At 48.1% G+C, this 22,620-nt stretch overlaps 2 protein-coding genes across 2 annotated transcripts; one reads left to right on the top strand and one right to left on the bottom strand.

The window, feature by feature from the left end:
• Positions 1–2,097: 2,097 nt before the first annotated feature.
• Positions 2,098–11,242, bottom strand: DUSP3 (dual specificity phosphatase 3). Its single transcript, XM_082861761.1, has 4 exons — positions 11,187–11,242; positions 9,749–9,911; positions 6,592–6,818; positions 2,098–2,304 (listed from the first exon to the last, which is right to left on the bottom strand). The coding sequence occupies exons 1-4, from the start codon at positions 11,215–11,217 to the stop codon at positions 2,099–2,101; spliced, it is 627 nt and encodes a 208-aa protein (XP_082717887.1). The 5' UTR covers positions 11,218–11,242; the 3' UTR covers position 2,098.
• A 201-nt stretch (positions 11,243–11,443) lies between these two features.
• CFAP97D1 (CFAP97 domain containing 1) lies at positions 11,444–14,164 on the top strand (the record flags this gene model as incomplete). Its single annotated transcript, XM_082859977.1, has 5 exons — positions 11,444–11,567; positions 12,066–12,136; positions 12,408–12,526; positions 13,504–13,627; positions 14,117–14,164. 5 exons carry the CDS (start codon positions 11,444–11,446, stop codon positions 14,162–14,164), a joined length of 486 nt encoding a protein of 161 aa, XP_082716103.1.
• Between the last annotated feature and the right edge of the window lie 8,456 nt (positions 14,165–22,620).

Raw genomic sequence — 22,620 nt, 5'->3', positions numbered from 1 at the left:
TCGTAGCTGAAAAAGAAGACAGATTCTAGTTTGTTCGGGGCTGCTGAGGTCACAAAGCAAAGGGGACATCCAGGCTGCGGAGGTGCTGCTTCTGCCAAGACAGAGACCATGACACCTGGGTGTGAGGCCCAAGGCACACCTGCTTCTCCTCAACCTCGCTGGAAGCTTCTGGTCAACTCTGGAAAAGGCGCATTCCCCACCTCCATACAGTAACGACGCTGCCTGAATTGAAACTTAAAACTGAATTTTAAATATTCAACAAAAGTCCCTGATATTTCCTTTCAGGTAAGACTCCTTTGCAGATCCTTTCAAGTGATCCTACCACCAAGTCAGGCTTCTGGGAGCTTGATACACCCCCCAGAACAACACCCTGCATATATTTGGTGCTCAAAAAAAAAAAAAAAAAAGTTTAGGGCTTCCCTGGTAGCGCAGTGGTTGGGAGTCCGCCTGCTGATGCAGGGGACACGGGTCCATGCCCCGGTCCGGGAGGATCCCACGTGCCGCGGAGCGGCTGGGCCCGTGAGCCATGGCCGCTGAGCCTTCATGTCGGAGCCTGTGCTCCGCAACGGGAGAGGCCACAGCAGTGAGAGGCCCGCGTACCGCAAAAAAAAAAAAGTTTACTTCCACAAACTTTTATCAGACATCTATGTGCTAAGCGCTGGGGGCAGAGCTGAGGACCACCTCTCTTGCCGTTAGGGAAGCTGAAGATGACAGCACTGCATCGGTTGCCCTGATGGCAATCATGTCAAGTGCTAAGAAGACTGTGTTCAAAACAAAACTCCTATATTCTGACAAATGTGCGCACACGCACACGCGTGTGAGTGCTTGTGCGTTCCGACGTCATCCTAAAAAAGTCCTTACAGAGGCTGTTTCTTTTTGTTTCCTCTACCACCAGTAAAGGCTGCATTCGGACGTTCCGCCATGTTTCCTTTCTGCCTGGTTGAGTCATTTTTTGCTGCCAAGGCTCCTGGATCTTTTCTGGCAGCAGAGAGCTGGAAGAACTACCTGTGAGTGGGCAGGATGTGAGCCTGGGCCCGTTCAACCCCTTGCTTGTCCAGCCACTGGCTGTGTTGCTCTCTCTCTCTCTCTCTCTCTCACACACACACACACACACACACGCGCGCGCGCACGTGCACGCACGTGCTATAATTGGCCAACTTCCTCCTCCTGTTCTTGGAATAGTAACCGAGACAAAAAGCAGTGAGCACGAGTGGCTTGGGCTCGCCAACACTATAATTCAGGACAAAACCCTTGTAATTCTCCAAATGGTGGGGTTTTTAAATAGGCTGGACTTCAACACCCTGTTTTCTAAAAAAGAAAAATAAAACCCTGCCCAAGGCATCGCTCTTCTAACCGACCAAGTGACCTCTGAGAGCCGGGTACCCCGAAGAGGTGGATTCTGAACTCAAGCCTTCCAAGAAGTCACATTTTTTAAACAATTAATTTAGGAGAGCCCTCCAGGGACATGTATTTGCCCACTCAAAGGCTTCTTTGTTTCGGTATCTTTAATCCTAAGGAAATCATTAAAATGCAGTCTCTTCATGGGAATTTCCACCCACGGACAACTGACCCTGAGCCAACTTCAGACCTCACGACGTGCCTCTGCCTACGAGCAGGGTGTGGACAGCTGTGAGGGGACAGGGGAGACAGACACGGTGGGGGGAGAGGGGCCCGCGTTTGCATAGTTCCTTTACAGGGCTGGGGTCCCCACTCAGGAGAGGGCCCAGGGGTGAAGGGTGGGGAGGCGGGGAGGGGTCCCTGTGAGCATCTCAGGCCTTACACCTCCGCACACCCCTTGCCCTGGGCCATCCAGGAGAGGCACGCCCGTCACAGGCCTGCGCCCCCTCTGCGCCCCCTCGTCAGGGTGAGGACGTCATAAATTGGAGGCACCAGGGAGCAGGAATGCCCTCCTCAGCAAGCTTCTTCATATGCTCCCCAGGGGGAAAGTGGCCCAGGGCTGTGTTGGGACAGACTTGTGGGCAAGTGCCTGGTGATGCTGGGAGCAGGGTACACTGTGTTTCCTAAACATGGCAGCTTGGGACACCACAACCAGGGCGCCTCCCCCACCCGAACCCTAGAGGAGAGGCAGTGGGGCGCCCTAGAGTTTCAATTTCCCCTCCCTGGCTAGTCTGCCGTTGAGCCGGCAGAGCTGGGCCAGGAAACCATCGTTGGGGCCGATCTCACGGCTCTGCCTGACGATGCTCAGGGCAGACTTGACATCCATCTTCTGACGCATCATGAGATACGCGATGACGAGAGTCGGGGAGCGGCTGTAACCCTCCCGGCAGTGGACGAGCACTCGGCCTGTGAAAGATAGGGACACAGTGAGCTGGGGCCGCCCCGCCACACCTCGACTCCAGTCAAAACCCTTCCAGGGGGCTTCCCTGGCGGCGCAGTGGCTGAGAGTCCGCCTGCCGATGCAGGGGACGCGGGTTCGTGCCCCGGTCTGGGAAGATCCCACATGCCGCGGAGCGGCTGGGCCCGTGAGCCATGGCCGCTGAGCCTGCGTGTCCGGAGCCTGTGCTCCGCAACAGGAGAGGCCCGCGTACCGCAAAAACAAACAAACAAACAAAACCACACAAACAAAAACACCCTCTCGTGGTCCCCCAAATGTCCCACGAGGCTCTACTAAATCTGCCCCTCCCCCCGCCACTGACGTAATCCCCTCCTCCCTCTCCTCCCTCCCTCCAGCCGTCTGGCAACACAAGCCCGCTACCCATATTCCTTCATCCCCTTCTCCCTGCTTTGGTCCCCCCACCCCCTGACGGGCCACATATCTTTTTCACTTGTTTGCTGTCATCTTCCCCCAAAACATAAGCTCCACGAGGGCAGGGATGTCCGTCTGTTTTGCTCCCTGCTGCATCCCCAGCGTTGGGTGAAGGAAGGAAGGGATGGTCAGGAGAGGTCAGAGGCACTGTCAACAAGGTTCTTGTAGCCTGAGCTACAAGCCTCGGCTTCTCTTATCCCCACCCCCTCCTCACACAGAGTGCTCAGTTCAGGTCCCTGTCACCTACCACCTCTGCCCCCTCACCTCCAAACTGAGTTCTCGTTCTATCTTCACCACCACCAATGCATACTCCAGCTGGAGGGAGCTTTCTAAAATATAAACGTGACCTGCCACCATTAGCCGGGTAGTCTAGTCCCCAAGGTGTGACTTACCAGGCCAACCGCCCACGGCCCCGACACCTTTCCAGGCTTTTTCTCAGCCTTTGCACATGTTTTTCCATCTACCTGGAACATCCTCTCCCTCTTGGCTACTTGGCAAACTCCTGCTCATACCTTAAGACCCCAGCTCAAGTATTTCTTTGTCAGCATCGGGACTTAGAACCCAAATCTTTGAAGTCATGTGAATCTGGGTTTAAATTTTAACTTGCTGGTTGTGATGGTTAAACTTGTCAACTTGGCTTGTCTATGATGCCCAGTTGCTTGGTGAAACACTAGTCTCGAAGAGATTTTGTAGATGTAATGAATATCTCCCATCACTTGACTTTAAATAAAGGAGATCACCCTTGATAAGGTGGGTGGGCCTCATCCAATCAGTGAAAGATCTTAAGAGCAAAAAACTGAGGCTTCCTGGAGAAGGAATTCTACCTCCAGAAGTCCTGCCCGCGTTTCCAGCTGCAGGTCTGCCTGACAGATTTCAGATTTGCCAGCCCCTATGATTACGTGAGCCAATTCTCTGAAATAAATAATAGCTATATTCTACTGGTTCTGCTTTTCTGGGGCACCCTGGCCAATACACTGGTTATTCCTCTGTGACCCACCTAAGCCCCCTGTGCCTCAGTTTCCTCATCTGTGCTAATAGTACTCATGGCACAAGGTGGTTGGAAGATTAAAGGAAGTGACATAAAACCCTTAGGCTAGGGACTTCCCTGGTGGCGCAGTGGTTAAGAATCCTCCTGCCAATGCAGGGGACACGGGTTCGATCCCTGGTCCGGGAAGATCCCACATGCCGCGGAGCAACTAAGCCCGTGCACCACAACTACTGAGCCTGCGCTCTAGAGCCCACGAGCCACAACTACTGAGCCCGCGTGCCACAGCTACTGAAGCCTGCGCACCTAGAGCCCATGCTCCACGACGAGAAGCCACCGCAATGAGAAGCTTGCGCACTGCAATGAAGAGGAGCCCCCCCTCGCCACAACTAGAGAAAGCCCGTGCGCAGCAAGGAAGACCCAACGCAGCCAAATAAATTAATTTAAAAAAGAAAGACTTAGGCTAGTGCCTGGCAGATGGGAACATTCAATAAATAAATATTAGCCAACACTACGAGTCCTCTGCTGGCACCTGGTTCATCCTCTTCTACAGCAGCCTGGCTCTGTGTGAGCGTCGGCCACACAAAGACCGACCCTCCTCTGCCAGAGTGTGAGTTCCTTAAGGGTAAGGACTGTGGGGTACTGATTTTAGATGCCTTACAATCTCCAGCATACAGTAGGTGCTCAATAAATATTTGCTGACCAGCTGAGTGAATGAATATCCACCAACACCTCTACACGGGCATTATTCTGAAGGAAGTCTGCTGGCCCAGAATCAAACAGAGTGTCTTCCATTCCCATTACCCTATTCCCAAAACACAACCCTATTTTCCCAATGCTGATGAGCAGGAATGGGGAGTCCTCCACTTTCCTGCCCATTCACTCTCTGGCCAGTGGACCCAAAGTATTCAGAGTGGGGCTTTCCCTGCCCCCGCCCTGGCAACGGGACCCTCTGCAGAGCAGCTGCCTCACCACCTGGAACCAGGAACAGACTCAGCATGCCCAGGGCTCATAGAGCCAGTGTGGAAGGGGAGGGTTCAAAGCCCATCCTTCCAGGCCCCGCCCAGATGCCACCTCCTCCACGAAGCCTCCCTTGATCTTCCCAGATGGAAGTGACTGCTTCCTTCTCTGAGTGCCCCTGGCCACTCCCCTCCTCTCCCCTCTCCAAAGTGATGGGACCCCAGCTCCCCCGAGCCCGGCACAGTGTTGGAGGCCAGTGCATTTCTGTTGACTCACTTGGCCAGTCAATCCTGGAAGCATTTACACTGGGCATTAGAACCCTTGGAATTCCTTTTTGTCACTGGTTCAGTAATCCAGTGTACCTGCTATGTGCCTGATCTACTCAGGTGCTAGGGAGACCAGACAAGGGACACAGCAGACCCAGCCTGAGGGCAGGCTTCATGGAAGAGAGGACACTATGCCCAGTACTCAAGCACGAGGTGGAGTCTGCCAGAGGACAGGGCAGGGAGAGGCAGAGAGAGCCTTCCAGACTCATGACCCAACCCAGGCGGGCTAAGGCAGGAGGTCTCACAAAGTCAGGGTATGTTCCTAGTTGTCTGGAAAGAGGAAAGCATCAGAGGGCTCTAAGTTCCCTGAATGGATGACCAGTCAACACACAGGAAGAGCGAAATCCATCCCCTTAACTGCGCCCCTCGTTCTCGTCTATACAGGAGCTCAGAACAGCTGCAGAGGAGGTGGGTAAGGTGTACAAGGCAGTGGAGGACCACGAAGGGCCGGATGATAAAGTCTGCAGATTCCCCAGGCAATAAATCTTCCCTTCTGGGCCCCAAACGTGCGCTAACCAGCGGCTAGTAAACTCTGTTCCCTGGAAAAGTGGGGAGGCTGCTGGGACAAGAAGCATCAGGGTAGCAGAGACAGGCTAGAATCAGGAGAACAGGGCTGATGACGCCTCAGTGGGGGTCACTCCGCCTGGGAAGGTTTGGGGTGGGGAGGAAGGAAGAGGCTGGAGGAAGCGGCAGGAAGGTAAAGGCAGCTGCTGAGAGAAACAAGCTCAAAGCAGAAAGGGCAAGCGGCCCAGCCTGCTCAGCAGCTGCCCACCCTCTGGCCTTCTAGGATTTCTCTCTGGCACGCCTCGCCCCACTGCCAGCACCTCAGCAGTTCTGCTTCGGTCTTACCTTATATTTGGGAGTTGCAGGAAGCATTTAAAAACTGGGCCAAAGTTTGCTGACTTTGGGCCTGAGCCGATCATGACTGGCCCCCCTCCCCTTGCCAGGTATTCATGTGACCCAACTGTAGCCAGTGAGATGTGACGGGGGGCTCCACTCGGGGGTTTCCAGGGAATGTTTCACTTGCTCTTAAGAAAAGAGAGAAACATGAGGAAGAGAGGGCTGCCTCATTTTTGCTGTACTTGGTCCTGTCGGGAGGTGGTAACCAGATCGGCCGCAGCCATCTTGGGACCATCAGGGGAGTCCCCACCACTAGGGGTGGCAGAAGAGTCCTGAAGCCACCACAGAGCTGCTGAATCAGCAAGCCCTGGAGCCCCTTCGCCTCAGGATTTCTTATCACGGAAAAGGATAGATCTTCATTATTGCAGCTATCTGAATGGGGGGAGGGGCTGGCAACTGACTCCCAGCCGAAGTCAGATCCAACACAAGGAGCCCGCGGCTGCCACCGTGTGATGGGTTCGTATATCTCGTGTCATGTGAAGCCACTTGACGGGCAGCCAGCTGAGCAGAGAGAGACCCGAAGCTCTCAGTCATGCAGCACAAGACACAGGAAACAACAGGTTTTCCAAGAAGAGGCCTGTCGTGGGCCTGTTTTCTAGAGAAAGTCCTGTCAAAGGTGCCTCCCATAGTTTACTGGGTGGCAGGTCCCTTACCGTTCTTCTGAGCCAGGGCCTGGTCGATGAAGTCTGCCGCCCTTTCAAAGTAGGCGCTGAGGTTGAACTCCTGTGTGTCGTTGGCCTTGATGCCCAGGTAGGTGATGCCAGAGTCCTTGTAGAAGTTGGCACTGGTATTGACGTGCATGAAGGACCTGCCCTCGGCCGCATTCAGGACATGGGTGATGCCCAGTTTCTGCAGCTTGGGGATGTCTTGAGCCACAGACCTGGACAGGAGACAGCAGCAGGGGGGTGATCAACTGACCACCTGGCAGCCCTCGGGGGAGAAAGATGGAGAAGATCCCAAGCCTCCTGGCCCAGCAAGGACCCTCCATGCTCTGGCCCCTGACTACTTCTCCAGCCCCAGCTTATGACCCTCTGCCCTCACTCCAGCCAGATCTAATTACCTGCCCCAAATAGTCTGGGCACTTTCATGCCCAGGCTGTTCCCTCTACCTGGAATGCCCTTCTCCACCATCTTCATGGAAACGTACCCTCTCATTTCTTACCACCCTTGGCAGTACTTCCTGATCTCCCCTCCATTCAGCATTGTGCTCCCTATACTGTGGTGGTGGTATCACCACGGGGCTAAAATGGGCTCTGGAGCCAGACTGCCCGGATCTGATTCCAGCCCTGCCACTTACCAGCCAGACAACCTTGAACAAGCCACTAAACCTTTCTGTGCCTCAGTTTCCCCATCTGTAAAATGGGGGTGATAACAGTACCCACCCCTGGAGTTGTTTTGAGTGTCAAATGAGCTGTTCTATAGACAGAACCTGACGCCGTGGTCACTGCCACTATCCTAATGCCTGATGGTGCTTATTTGTTTAGCTGTCCAGGCTGTGAGCTCCTTGAGGGAGGAACCATGCCTACTTCATGTCTGTATGCCCAGCACGTGCTATGGAACCTGGCACACAGTAGGTGCTGAATGCGTGGTGAGTCAGTGAAGAATGAACTCAGCACATCCCAGGCAGCCTTCTTCCTTGGATTCTAAAGTGCAGCAGCCCCCTCCCATCCCCCAGAGGGATCCTTTCTGCCATAGTCCACTAGCCACGTCTCTGAAGCTCTCTTGGGTGAGTAAGCACTTGGGGAGCAAGTGGCCTCAACAGAACTCTGGGGGTTACAAAACATTCGATCTGAATAGTCAAAGGGCTCCTTTATTTCATCTCACAACAACGTCCCAATTCAAACAGCAGTTTATACTTTACAGAACGCCTTCTCCTGCGTGATCTTGTTTGCCTGTCACAGCAGCCCGGGGAGGAAGGACAGAGCTTGAGCTCTGGCCCGACATGACAGCGGAAGGATGTGCATATGCTCACATGGGCTGCTGCGCAGCAGGGCTGGGAGAAGGCCTCCTTTCTCCTCACGCCAGCCCTGCTGTCCTCCTCCTCACCCTGCCTCTCATGCCCATATCAACTGCAAATCTCAAGAGGCAGAAAATGTGGCTCATCCAGGCTCCTCTCTGCCCTGTGAGCCCTGATCAGGAGCCCTGATTTTCTTAAGGCGCTCCCAACTGCGCGGGGGAGGGGGGGCTCGGTACTCAGTCCATCCTCCCTGCTGAGCGCCCCCCACACCCCTGGCTCTGTCAAGGGCAGATTTACTTGTTCACAACCTTAGTTTTCACTTGGGAAGCGGTGACAGCCCAATGTGCCAAGCTGCCCAAGAGAGCAGGTTTCCGAGAAGGCCAAGGCCACTTGCTGCTTGGGTGGCTGGAGAGGGGCTTATCCTCAGAACTTGGCAATTACCGAGGCCTTTGGCTGAGATTCTAGGACCCTGTTTTAGCTATCACGACACTGCACACAATTGTAAAGCAGTGGCTCATTAAAAAGGCACTAAAATAACTAACTTTGAAGAGTCACTACCATGCATCTTCCTTCTCCAAGTCAACATTCAACAACTTTACCATTATCATTGTCATCAGTACTGTGAATACTTGTTCAACATCTGTCACATAGTGATGCTCCCAGTGGTGAATGAGTGATGGATGGATGAGACAAGCCCCCACGAGGCCCAGCCTGCCTGCCAGACCCCCTAGCTCCATGATGGCCCCCATTTCTGTGGCAGTCCTTGGCAGACTAAGCATCAGGTCCTATGCCAGGACCTGGGATACAGACATGAACAAGACATTGACCCTGTCTTCACAATCCCTACAGTGCTCTGGGCCATCATTTCTTCCTGTGTAAAAGGAGAGAACCGGATTAGACATGCAGTCCCTGGGCCCACGGAGCTTAGGGCCTTGGTAACTGGGTCTCAGAAAATCCAACCTACACCCTCCCAAGGCTGTACAGGCATGGGAATCTTTTTTTTTTTTTTTTTGCTTTTGGCTGGTATTTCAGCAACTCTCTGAATGGTTAACACTGGTTTTCTCCTGCTGCTGAGAAATTCTTACTGGTAGTTTGACTATGAGAAAATCAATTTGGTAAGAACTCCTCAGTGATAAATAATAAATGCATTTCCTGGTGGTGAGAAGGTCGGCAGCCTTTTCTAAGTGATGGCTCAGGTCCTTAGGGGGGTGTTATCATTGGATCGTTCTAGAATTCTAGATAAATCAAACCCTAACTGGAAGGCAGGGGGAGGAGCGAGGAAGCCCGGGCCCATGTCTCTGGACCCCTAGTTTGCGATATTTCAATTCCCACATCTGGACCTGCCCGGCCGGGAAAGTTCCACGCCCGAATCGTGACGTCATCCCGTTGCCATGGCAGCGAAGGCAGACATTCCGCGGTGACCTCACTGCAGAACCAGGCAACTGTCACATGACGAGCGGGCCGGAGACCGGCCGGGGGACAGAGGGCCACCTGTTAAGTGAACCTGGTAGCCCCGACACGGCCCAAGGCCGAGCCCCTAGAGGGTTGTGGCTTCGGGCCTGACGCCGGGCTGCCCGAGCTGCGCCCGGGTCTCCGCCACCCAGCGAAGGGAAGAACAGAGCTGGGGCGGGGCGGGGCGGGGTTCAGCCCCTCCGCCCTAAGCGCGAGGGTGGGCGGTGACTCCAGCCCCCGCCCAGCCCCCGCCCAGCCCCCGCCTCGGCTTCCGGAGGAACGACCCCGCCCTGGCTCCCCCCACCCGCGCCCGCCGACGCCCCCACCCCCAGCCCTCGGGTGGGCGGGGCAACCCGGGGAGGGGCCTTTGGGGTGTCTCGGGGCCCGGGAGCGGCGACTCACGCGTTGCCCACGTAGATCCTGGGGGTGACCTCGTTGCAGGGCTGGCTCGGGAGGCTGTAGCAGCCGCTGCCGTCCGACAGCAGGTCGTTGAGATCCTGCACCGAGAGCTCAAACGGGCCCGACATGGCGGCAGCCGGGCCCTGCACGCCCGGGCAGCAGCAAGCTAAGAGAAAGCGGCCGGGTCAGCTGGGCGGGCGCTCCGGAGCCGGGACCCGCCCCGTCCCGCCCCGGAGGCGGGCCCGCCGGGCAAGGGAAGCGGCGGAGCGCCGGCGGCCAGACGCGCTCCGCTCCCGGGAAGTATGCGCGCCGCCAGGCGCCAGGTGGACACGGGGGCAGACCTCTGGGCCTCAGTTAGGGGGCTGAGATGCCGCTACTCCAGAGTTTTGTGGGGTCCTCTTCCCACCCCCCGTTAAGGCATGGAAGTGCAGTAACTTCACTGGACTAAATGCAGGGCGCAATAAAAGTTTCTCTTGACCGGTGTACACCCTAGTGTCGCTGAATTTTCTCAGGATTACAGGGACACCCGGGTTCCGTTTGTGAGCTCTGCCTGCTGCGGACCAGCAACGTTGGCATCACCCGGGAGCTGGTCAGAAATGCAGAATCTCCGCCCCAGCTCAGACCTGCTGAGTGAGAATGTGCCTTTTATACGCCCTGCTGGGGATCCCTACGAAGGTTTAAAGTTTGAGAAGCCCAACTCGGGGGCACATTTCTTCCAGCCTTCAGTGAGAGTTGGCATCGTGCTTAAAGCTTGGGCTCTATGCAAGCAAGCATGGCATTCTGGCCCTGGGCAATGACTTAACCTCTCTGAGCCCGTTTACTGAAAAAAATGAGGGTAAGAGCACCTAACTCCTAGGGTGGTTTGAAAGATCAACGTGCCAGGAAAGCGCCCAGCTCTACATAGTGAGCACTGGATAGGCGTTCTCCCTCTCTTGATCAGCAAACGCGTAGCGCACCCACTAGGTGCTACACCCTGTGCTAGTGTGGACGTGAATCCCGCTCCTTTGCAGCCCTTCCTGGAGCAGCTGCCAGCCCACTGTGAGCCACACGATGTCAGCAACTCATCATTTACTGAGGTCCAGCTGCCAGCAAAAGATCGTCTCTGTTCTCCTCCACTGCCATGAAAATGGCAGCTACCACCTCTCCAAAAAGCACCTGTGGTCCTGGGAATTCAGGAAACCCACATCCTGAGCCCAGTTCTGCCGCTAACTTGTTCTACAGAAGTTTGGCTGTTGCTCTGGACTTCAGTTTCCTCATCTGCAAAATGAAGAAATCGGATCAAATTATCGTTAAGGTCTTCTACTTCTGCAAACAGCTGTAGTCTCACACCTTCAGGGAAACCATTGCAGTGGAGACTAAACTTAGAGCCCAAGGTGTGTAACCAAGGCTGGATGTCTCCCCATCCCACCCCGTGCCTTCCCACCCCTCCCAGACACCACACCTTTTCCTGCTGCTGTTGGTGGTACCTGCATTCCAGACAGCTGGGAAAGCTTCTGAGCCTCTGCCTTCATCTTGACTGGGTTAGCTCTCAAAAGAGAAGCCCAGGGACGGCCAGGCATGCTCTGGGGCTCCTCCTTCTTCCGGGGGACCTGTCCCTGATGTCATAACTGGGTAACTGACAACCCGTCATGGGGACAGCTAAGTACCTCACAGAGGAGCCTGGGTGCCTCATTTCTGAAGTGAGACTAGGAAGAGAAGATGAACAATTCCCCGGATTATCTAGCCTACCCTGTGATCGTCTCTAATCATAGACAGAGCACATCATTCAGGAGGAAACTGGACTTTGGCCACTACGTATTTCATCAGAATAGACTACAAATAGGTACGTGGGGCAATTTGAACGGGACACTGCGATTAGGGTTCTGGAAGGGCCCACCTTAGAGATATTGACGGTAAACCAGACCAGTACATGGCTTTGCAAATTTATCTTCCACCAGGGAGTTCATTTGATGGATATGCTCATTTAAACTCTTTAAAGCCAAAGTAAGGTAGACAGAGGATAGGGCTGCAGCATCCAGTAGCCAGGCTAGTCGTACTGGGAAAGGGTGGGAGAGAGGTTTCTTTCATTAGATTCTAAGGATATTTATGTCTGTAAATTTTACTTTTCACAGCCCTCACCATTCTCTCGTGTCTGCTCAAAACTCTCCAAAAGATGTCAGTTTGGGAAACTCAACTAAACCAAAATTCCTGACCTGGATTAGTTCAGAATTCAAACTTGTAATGTTTTAATCAGGGCCGTTGTCTAGAATGTGAGCAGATTTTCTAAGGCTACTAAGAGGACACCTGTGATGTAACATTGCTCTCTTTCCCCCCTCTCTAGTGAAGCCTACTGTTGATACCAAGCTTCCAGTGGTGCACACACATCACATTTTAAAACTGAGCAAACTACAGGTACTTGTTCCTTCCATTATTGATTTTATCTATGTCCTAAAGAGGGCCAGTTTCCCAGAGCTTTCTAAATACCCACCTCACCAAAGATTCGTTCACCCTTCTCCTCCCCATACACACCACCCCTGGATTCCTCAGCTTCTCTCCCAGTCTCCACTGTGGCCCCCAATATGCCCCTTTCGCAAAATCCCAGAGGAGGGGGATGCTCAGCGATTGGGGGATGGAGTGCCATGTAGCAATGACGTCACCATGATGGGGTGGGGTTTCTCACCAGGGTGAACAGAAGAAATTCGACAAAATCGAATATGAAAACAAGCAACTGTGTCAGAAGATTGCCAACGCCCACCGCGGCCCCGCCAAGGTGGATTGCTGGAACGAATATTTCTCTAAGAGGTAGTGTTCTTTCTCTTCATTTCATTTTCCAAAAGTCAAAATTGACTTCACCCTTTTTGGGTTTTAGTGCCAGAGGAATACTTAAGGGAAGTTATCTTGAGGGATAACCAAAGAGACCAAGTTAAGGAGAAAGAAAACCACCCCAAACAGGGACCTTTCTCTAGCGTTAAAGAGCTTTTTTTCCCTCTAAGAGACTCTTCAGGGTCCTATTTAGAGTTTGACACAAGAAAGCACTTTTGTAAAATGGTGACCATGGCTGGGACTACGGCACTCTTAAAATTGTTTCCGCAAATATTTCCTGAACTACCAGGTGCTAAGCACCGGGACTATAGAGGTGCAATGAGAAGTGTATTTCCTAACTCCAAAGAACCCAATGGCAGGTAAGGGGGACATTTATGTAAATAGTTATGCAGTGTGATCAGGGCTCCAAAGGAGTGTCTGCAGGGAAAGAAGAGTGGTGTGTGTGTGTGTGTGTGTGTGTGTGTGTGTGTGTGTGTGTGTGTGTGTGTGTAGGGGGGTGGGGAGTGTCAAGAAGTCTTTCCTAATCCTTGTATTCTGAAATCGAGTTGACAGCTGAGGGGAGTGAGGTGAACCAAAGCTTGTCATCAGCCATTTATGATTTATCTGTAGGCAAGACCTTCATCCTCTAAACCAGATTCTCAATCCTGGTTTCACATAATAATGCCTGGGAAGCTTTTGCAAGATGCCAATGCCCAAGCTCCATCCCAGACAAATAAAGTAGAATTTTCTAGTAGGCAGCAGGGCTGAGAACCACTGATCTTAATCTGAAAAGGCTTTGCACGTTTCCCAGAGTGTGGTCTGGTTCAACAGGCGTACAGGGCCTCAGGGCTCTGCGGGACAGCTGGTTCCCTGCACTTTGGCAGCCTGGATTTATGACATCACGACTTCATCTCCCCCACTCCCATCCAGGAGGAGAACTTTATTCTTCACGCATCTTGGGATTTTGTATTTTTCAGCTTAAACAGAGAAACAAGGAACCGGGAGCTAGTGAGAATCACCATGGAAAACCAGGGCATCCTGAAGAGGCTTGGTGATCGCAAACCCCACTATGACCGCAGGTCGTTGGAGTTAGACTGGCAGGCACGTGGGTACTCTGATATTCCTACGCACGCACAGAGTTTGCGTTCAGAGTAGAGCCAATCTCAGGAGAGACCCCTAAGCGGCTGAGGGTAAAATCATGAGAAATGCAACAATCGTTGAAAGAAAAACTACCCAGAGCCTACAAAGCTAACAACAGGAGCAAACCATCCACCAGCTTGGTAGCAAAGCCATTATGTGTCAGCTTCAGAGAATATCTGGTAGCATCTTCCCTCATCCCTTAATTCATTCAGGCTGAATGGACAAGCAAAGGGCATGAGGGTATACAATTCAGTATGTGGTTGACTTGCTTCTTTTAGGAATGGCTCTTCAAGAAGGAAAAAAAAAAGCCATCCGCAGTGCTTTTATAAACTTCCACTCCCTGTCTTTGGTCTGAAAGCCTTTTCTAAGCCACCCGTAGGATTTAGAACTTCAGCTTTCGCATCAGCACCCTGGCATTGACATAAATCTTTCTGATTCTTTTCCTTCAAGAATTCAAGGCGCTATATCAGAAATACAACCAAATATCTTCTCTCCTGAGATGAATAGGTATGTCTTCACACGGCTGCTCTTTATTAGAGAACACGGTGATCACAGTTGATGCCAAAGTCCTGAAAACCGTGTAGATGGAGAACGAGGGGCCCAACTAAGGGGTGGATTTTGCTCTTCTGTAATATTGATTGGCCATCCAGTCAGGGACTAGAGCTCTGTCTTTGTTTCCTCTCTGCATACAAGTAGGAAATGACTGCCTTTTGTCATCAGCTTTGAGGCTTTATGTGAGACTAAGGGGAAGTGATTTGTTTCAATAAGATGTAAACAGGAGGTCTTGTGGCTTTAATATTATGCTAAACTTATATTACAGATCTCTGTCACTGTTCAAAAGTAATACTGTGTTGGCATTTTGTATTATTTCATATTGTTAGTAGTGACTAAGTTTCCCCGCTCTGCCGCTGCCCCTGGGGAGAAGGATAAATGGACGCTCAAGCTTTCCAAAGAACAGTTCTGTATAATTGATGGCTCTCCATTTCTCTCCCTGTCCTCTCCCTGAATACAAGGTTACTCACCATGGAAAAGACAAGAGAAGGCCCTAGGATTTCTTAGCTGCTTAGGATTTCAAGACACTGCTAAGTGGCTGAATGCTCAGTCTTAAGATGCTACAATAAAGCTTGGAACATAAAAGGAGTAAGTTACATTTAAAGTACCCAAAGGCTTTAAGTCCCATCTCCAAATGGAGACAGAATGGGGCAGGCAGAAGGAAAGATGCAACAAGCATTTTTATGGGGGCTATGAAAAGTTTTAATGAGAGAGAAAGAGACAACTTTTTAAACCATACACCGTCACCACCACCCCGGGGGAAAGAATAGGTGGGGTGTGATGATCCAGCCACAAGTTCAGCTCTGTCAAAATGGAAAACAAAAGCATATGAACACATGACAAGACAGTGCTGCATGTCTTCTGTAATTGGTCTAATTATTTTGAAAGAGAGTAGATCTTACATGTTCTTATCACAAATAAATAAATGTTTTATTTTAAAATAATTAGATTTACAGGAAGTTGCAAATAAATGTACAGTGGGGCCTCCTGCGCCCTTCACCCAGCTTCCCCCAATGTTAACATCTTGTGTAAATACAGTACAGTATCAATCTAGGAAGTTGACATTGCTACAACCTATAGAGCATATATAAATTCACAATTATACATGCACTCATTTATATGTAGGTGTATAGCTAGTTTTATGTAACTAGCATGTCTAGTTTTGTATAAGTACAACCACATTCGAGACAGTTAACTGTACCATTATGGAAATACTCTACTGTACTACCCCTTTTGGCCACAGCCTCCCTCTTCCTCCAGCCCTAACCCCTGGCAATCACTAATCTGTTTTCCATCTCTGTAATTATGCTGTTTCATGAGTGTTACATAAATGGGGTCATGCAGTATGTATCCATTCTTTTCAGATTGGCTTTTTTCACTCCATATAATTTCCTTGAGGTTCATCCAGGTTGTGTATACCAATAATTCATTCCTTTTTATTGCTGAGTAGTATTCCATGGTAGGAATGTACCACAGTTTATGAATGTACCATTCACCTACTGCAGGACATTTGGGTAGTTTCTAGTTTTTTGACCATTTTGAATAAAGCTGCTGTGAACTTTTGTGCACAAGTTTCTGCATGAAAGTAAGTTTGATTTCTCTTGGATAAATGCCCAAGAGTGTATTGGTGGGGTTGTATGGTAAGTCCATTTTAAAAGAAACTGTAAAGCTATTTCCAGAGTGGCTGTACCATTTACATTCCCACCAGCAATGGATGAGTGAGCCAGTTTTTCCACATCCTCAGCAGCAATTTGATGTTACCACCATTTTTAATTTTAGGCATTATAACATGTGCGCAGTAGAGAAACTTGCATTTCTCTAATTAATGAAGTTGAACATCTGTCATATGCTTACTTGCTATCTGTATATCCTCTTTGGTAAAATATTGGTGCATTTGCCCATTTTCTAATTGGATTTTTTTTTTATTGAATTTTGAGAGTTTTTTACATATTCTAGATCCAGGCCCTTAGCTGGATATGTGATCTGCAAAATATTTTTTCTGTAATTTATCTTTTCATCTTTCACAGAGTAAAGCATTTTAATTTTGATGACATTCAATTTATCAATGGTGAAACTGTTCTGTATCCTGGCTCTCTCATATCAATATCCTGGCTGTGATACTGTGTATAGTTTTGTAAGGTGCTACCACCTGGGGAAACTGGGTAAAGGGAACACAGGATCTCTCTGTATTATTTCTTTCACACATGTCAATCTACAATTATCTCAAAATAAAAAGTTTAAAGAAAAAATCAGTATGTCCAAATGTAAATTCATTTTTAAACTGGTTCCAGTTCATCTCGGTTTGAGGAACTATTCTTCTAGACATCCAGGTGAGAAGTCTGGCAGTCATCCTTTACTCCCTCTCTTTCATCCCTTCCTCCTTCCTGCATTTTTTTTTTTTTTTTTTTGCAGTACGCGGGCCTCTCACTGTTGTGGCCTCTCCCGTTGTGGAGCACAGGCTCCGGACGCGCAGGCTCAGCGGCCATGGCTCACGGGCCCAGCCGCTCCATGGCATGTGGGATCTTCCCGGACCAGGGCACGAACCCGTGTCCCCTGCATCGGCAGGCGGACTCTCAACTGCGCCACCAGGGAAGCCCCTTCCTGCATATTTTTAATCTACCAGTCCTGCTTCTCAGTCTTTGTATGTGCTACTGCCCATTTCAGGTGCTTGTGATTTACAGCCGGTATTATTAATGCAAAAATATGCCCATATCACTTTCTAGTTTAATACACCTTCAATGATTTGCCATTCCTTCCAGAATGAGCCACACTTCTTAATATGGTCCCCCTCAATCCTGTTCCTCCTGTCTTGGAAGCCTCTATCAACAGGAATTCTTAGTTCAAGCAACAGAAATTGACTTTAAGTAGTGAAATAATTTATTGAAAGAATATGAAATCGTTAACAGTATTTGCTAGAAAACTGCGGAACCCAGCTTCAAGCGGCACATCAAGGGACAACGCTCCAAGTCTTGCTGTAGAACTGGTCTGTGGCGCTGTGGCCAGCACAGCTGCCCTTGCTCTATCTAGAACTGGATCTTGCTGACCTGCTAGTGCCGCCTCTGAAAAGTCTTCACTGTCCCCGCCATTTTGTGTCACTATCTCCCAATTCCAAGTCAGTGAAGGTCTATCTGGTGTAACTTAGATCATATATGCCCATTCCTTATCTGCAAGGGTTGGGAGAATGAGTATCTGCCTTTTTCCAAGGCTGGACATGAGTTCTGCTTCTCATTCTCACCAGAACAGGAAATTTCCCCCCAGTCAGAATGAGGCTCAGATACTAGAATTTCACAAAAATGACAAACGTCTGCAAACTTATATCTCATCATTCCTTGCCTTTTTCAACTAACAGAAGACATGTTTTCTTCTCATCCCATTCTTCTGTTGTCCCCTCTAGCTGGAAAATCCATAGTTCTATGTCTTTACCTGGAAAACACCTATACATTATTTATACAAGCGAGTTCATTCTCTAGGAAGTTTCCATGAACTGCTCAGGTTATATTAGGTATTCTTTTAAATGTTTGCAGATTTTCCTGTTGTCCTTCTGTTATTGATTTCTAGTTTGAGTCCATTATGGTCAGAGAACATACTCTATATTTCCAATTCTTTTAAAATTTATTAATATGGCCTATCTAGGTGAATATTTCATGGACATTTGAAAAGAATGTATATTGTGCTGCTGTTGGGGGGAGTGTTTTAAAATGTCAGTTAGATCCTGTTGGTTGATGGTGTTCAGTTCTTTTATACGCTGGATAACTTTCTGTTCTAGTTCTATCAATTGCTGAGAGTAGGGTGTTGAATTCCCCAATTATAACTGTAGATTTGTCTATTTCAACTTTTAGCTCTATCAGTTTTTGCTTCATGTATCTTATTTATTTATTTTTAAAGCAGCTGGTGCTCAAGCTGTTTTTTTTAATGAATTTATTTTTTATTTATTTATTCTTGACTGTGTTGGGTCTTCATTGCTGAGCGTGGGCTTTCTCTAGTTGTGGCGAGCAGGTGCTACTCTTCATTGTGGTGTGCGGGCTTCTCATTGTGGTGGCTTCTCTTGTTGCAGAGCATGGGCTCTAGGCGCACAGCCTTCAGTAGTTGTGGCTCACGTGCTCTAGAGCGCAGGCTTAGTAGTTGTGGCACATGGGCTTAGTTGCTCCGCGGCATATGGGATCTTTGCGGACCAGGGATCGAACCCGTGTCCCCTGAAATGGCAGGCGGATCCTTAATCACTGCATCACTAGGGAAGTCCCTGCTTCATGTATTTTAAAGCTCTGGTGTTTGTTGCATACACATTTAGGATTGCTATACCTACTTGGGGGAGTGATCCTTTTTACCATTTTATAATGTCCCTCTTTGTCCCTAGTAATTTTCTTTCTCTGAAGTCTACTTTATCTGATAATAATATAGCCTTTTAAAATGATGTTTTTTAAAAAAATTGTTTGCATAATATTTAAGTTTCCATCATTACTTTCTGTCTACCTATGTACACTTGTATATGACATATAGTTGGGTCAAGTTTTTCTAATCCACGCTACCAATATCTGTCTTTTAATTGGTCCCTTTATCCTCCTCACTTTTAGAATATAATTATCTTATGTATTTCCTCTGCATACACAGAGCATCACATCAGAAGGGGTTATAACTTTTGTTTCAACCAGAAAATATGGATAAAGAAACTCAAGAGGTGAAGAACAATCTATTATGTTTACTTCTATTTTTACCTTTTCAGTTGTTTTTTTCCTTTCTGAAAGTCCCAGCCTTCTGCCATTTTGTTTGGAAAGCTTTCTTTAGCCATTCTTTAAGGGTCAGTCTCAACAAATTCTGTTAGTTTCCCTTCATCTAAGAATGTCTTTATTTCCCCTTTGTTCCTGAAGGATAGTTTCCTCACATATAGGATTCAAAGTTGACAGTCTTTGCTGTCAGCACTTGATAAATGTTGTGTCACTTTTTCTGGCCTCCACAGTCTCCTTGATAGTAATACTAAAATAGTATTAGTAATAGTATTAGTAAAACAGTAAAATAGTAACACTTGCGTTAGTGTTCCTTCCCATTGTTTCTCCCTGTTCTTAAGATTTTTTTTCCCTTGGTCTTTAGTTTTCAGAAGATTAATTATGATGTATCTTGGTATGGATTTCTTTGGGCTTATCTTATTTTGAGTTTATCACCTTCTTGAATATGTAGATTTATATCTTTCATCAAATTTGGGGAATTTTCAGCTATTATTTCTTTGAGTACTTTTTGGTCCCACACTTTCTCCTCTCCTTCTGGGACTCTGATGATACAAGTGTTAGCTCTTTTGTTATTGTCTCATGGGTCCTTGAGGCTCTCTTTTTTTTTTTTCCCAGTCTGTTGTTCAGATTGAGTAATTTTTGTTGATCTGTCCTCAAGTACCCTGATTTGATCTTCTGTCATTTCTACTCTCCTATTGAGTTCTTCTGAGTTTTTAATTTTACAATAACTTTTCATTTCTATAATTTCCACTTGGTTATTTTTCATAGCTTCTATTTCTTTGCTAAGATTTTCTGTTTAAACAATTTTTTTTCAAGAGAATTTGTTATTGATTGTTGAAGCATTTTTACTACAATTGCTTTAAAATCTTTGTTAGATAAATTCCAACATCTGAATCATATCATATTGGTATCGGTTGATTTTTTTTTTTTTTTCTTATTTAGATTGGGGTTTTCCTGGTTTGGGATATGATGAGTGATTTTCTATTGTATCCTAGATATTTGGGTAATTATGTTAGGAATCTCTTAATGCTATTTACATCTTCTATTATAGCAGGTAGGAGTCCTGTTTAGGTGTAGGGTATAAGTTTCTGCTTCTTTAATGGGTTTTATTTCCAATGACATTATAGTTTTCTGAGCCTTCACAATACTATTCTGGTCTGCTTGTTCTTTGGATGCTTCCAGGACTCCCACTCAATCCCTGCTGGTGTCTTCTGCAGTGTAGGAAGGTGCTTCCCTGGGCTGCACAGTATTGCTGGACCACCTTCTGCAGAGGGGCAGGCAGACACTGCTGGGCCTGGGTCTCCTAATATCACTGGGTGGAGGACAGGGAGACATAGGGCTTCAATACTGCTCTGAATGAACTGGGCCACCTGCTGGTACCCAGGTGTGGAGCTAGGGCTGGAGCTCCCCAGTAGGTCTCTACTAGGTTTCCCCTTCCCTGTCCTTTGGCAGAGAAAGCAAGCTTTTCTCCCTTCCTCTCTCCCTTCCTCCCTCCCTCCCTTTTTTCCTTCCTTCCTTTTTTCTTCCCTGTCTCTGTCTATTGGTGGTTCTGGGTTGCAGGCCTCTCCAGAGCCCAGTCGGGTGTAGGAGATGAAAAGAAAACCCAGGAAAGTCACCACATTGTTGTTCCTCAAGTCCTGAGGTTTCCTAATCAATCCACCATCTTCTCTCCAGCTTTCAGAGTCCTTTTATCATTGTCTTTTTAATAAATTTCCAAGGTTTTAAGTTGTATTTAGAGTTGAGGAGGAGGGAAAAATGATTCTACATCATCTTGTTCTGAAACCACAAGCCTGACTTTTAAAGGAAGCAGTTTGAGACTGTATTCAAAGGGCAGGAAAAAAAAAAAATCCATATCGACTCCACCAGTTAGAGAAATGCTGCTTATTAGTTCTAAACTATATGATTCAAGAATGGGTTTTGTGCATATGTTGGTCTGTAGTTATTAAATAAGTCACCAAATGCTTTCATATTTTTGGACACATGATCCTGTGATTGGTGGCATAAATGATGTAACCCTGGGTAAGTGGATGTAAAACTCTGATGGGTCACATGTCTGAAAGCACGTATGTTTTCAAACATACAATGGTAAAAGCACAATTGGCTAATGTTTAACATAGCTAAGCATTGCCTGTGAAGGACAGATGGTTATAATTTTCTTAAACCCATTTCCTTCAGGGAGTGGAGTGCATGGTAGAGAAGATTACAAATTTATGGATCAAGGATGGCAAACAGGATAACTCACTTGCCAGTTCTGCTCAGTTGAGACTGGTTACTGTATCCTGAAAGATCCAAAGCAGTGCCTACATTCAGCAAGAGAGTACTGTGATCAGTTAGTGCTGTCTGCCACGGATATAAGAATGGTTGGTGGCAGCACATATGCCCCACCCGTCTAACATCCTTGACCTAGAAGAGCCCTCCAGAGCTCACATTCTCTCTGGTTGTAGACACAGGCAGAGAGCTTACCGGCATTTGAGGGCCCAAGGGGGGAAAAAAGGTACATTTTGAGAGGTATGAAATAAGCAGATTTCTTGGTGTGAGGCCCAGAGTGATGGACTTTTGCAAAAATTTTGCCCAGGGGGTCAGAACATATGTGCTACTGGCTGGAATGGGACTGGGAATTGAATTTACACACATTCCACCAATATATATCTGTAAACAGGTGCTTTTTTTTTTTTTTTTTAAATAAGACTTTTCTTTTTTCGAACAGCAAAAACACTTCACAAATGACCTGTCTCTGGGGCCCTGTCCATTCTACTCACAGATTTCGTAGCAGCCAAACAGCTGTCAACACAGCTTGGCTTAGAGGGTGAGAAGGCTATTTTGACAGGAAATAAAGCAGGCATCACATTTTAATACCTTGCTTCACAATACACATGAAGGGAATGATTACTATTTCATCTGACAATTGTGCGAAAATATTAAGAAGCGGAAAATGTCTGTGGTAGTATGAAATATAAAAAAAAAATCATCTGTTATTCAACCACTGTGCTCCTACAATGGGAGAAAAACCACCCAGATGGGACTTCAGAGTTGGTGAGGATCTCCACCAAGGGGCCTCCCTAGGTGATTTTTCTGGAGTAATTTTAACTTACGTGTTTTTTGCCTGAGAGCTGAGTTTAGATCCTGGCTCTCCTGAATAATACACACAACTTGGCATATGCCATTCCACTTCAAAGGGCAGCTGCCCTCCCTGTGCTGGTTCTATGTGGAACAGCTCAAGACTAATTTCACTTGATAAGAATCCAGTACTTTGTAAGTGCAAAGAGGTCCTCATCCTTTTGCTAGAAAGGTCTGAAGAATGTGATCCTGTTAGGTGGACCTACCAGGTTCATGAGCTAGAATGTGGCATAGGTATCCTTGTGTAAGAAGGCAAAAATGGAAATTTCTAAATGGGCAGCAGATCTTCTCCCTGGTGCTTCACCCTTCACCTGGCCTCCTTTTTTTTCTCATGAGGAAAAGAGCTTGAAAATTTACACATGTAAGCAGCCTATTTTCAGTCTTAGAAGCTGCAACCACACTGCATATTATTGTAAATTCTAGCTGAGAACACATTCCTCACTTCTAAGTCCATAATTTAACAGGTAGCCTCAATTATGGGACCACAAAAGAAACAGGCAGTATAGTGATTAATGACCATCTCTGGTATTAGGAAGACCTGGGCTCAAATACAATGGCTCTGCC

This window comes from Leucopleurus acutus (genome assembly GCF_964270905.1).
Source record: "Leucopleurus acutus genome assembly, chromosome: 19".
In the NCBI taxonomy this organism is placed as follows: Eukaryota; Metazoa; Chordata; class Mammalia; order Artiodactyla; family Delphinidae; genus Leucopleurus; species Leucopleurus acutus.
The sequence above is the reverse complement of the archived record's forward strand: the minus strand, read 5'-3'. Positions and strand labels throughout refer to the sequence as shown.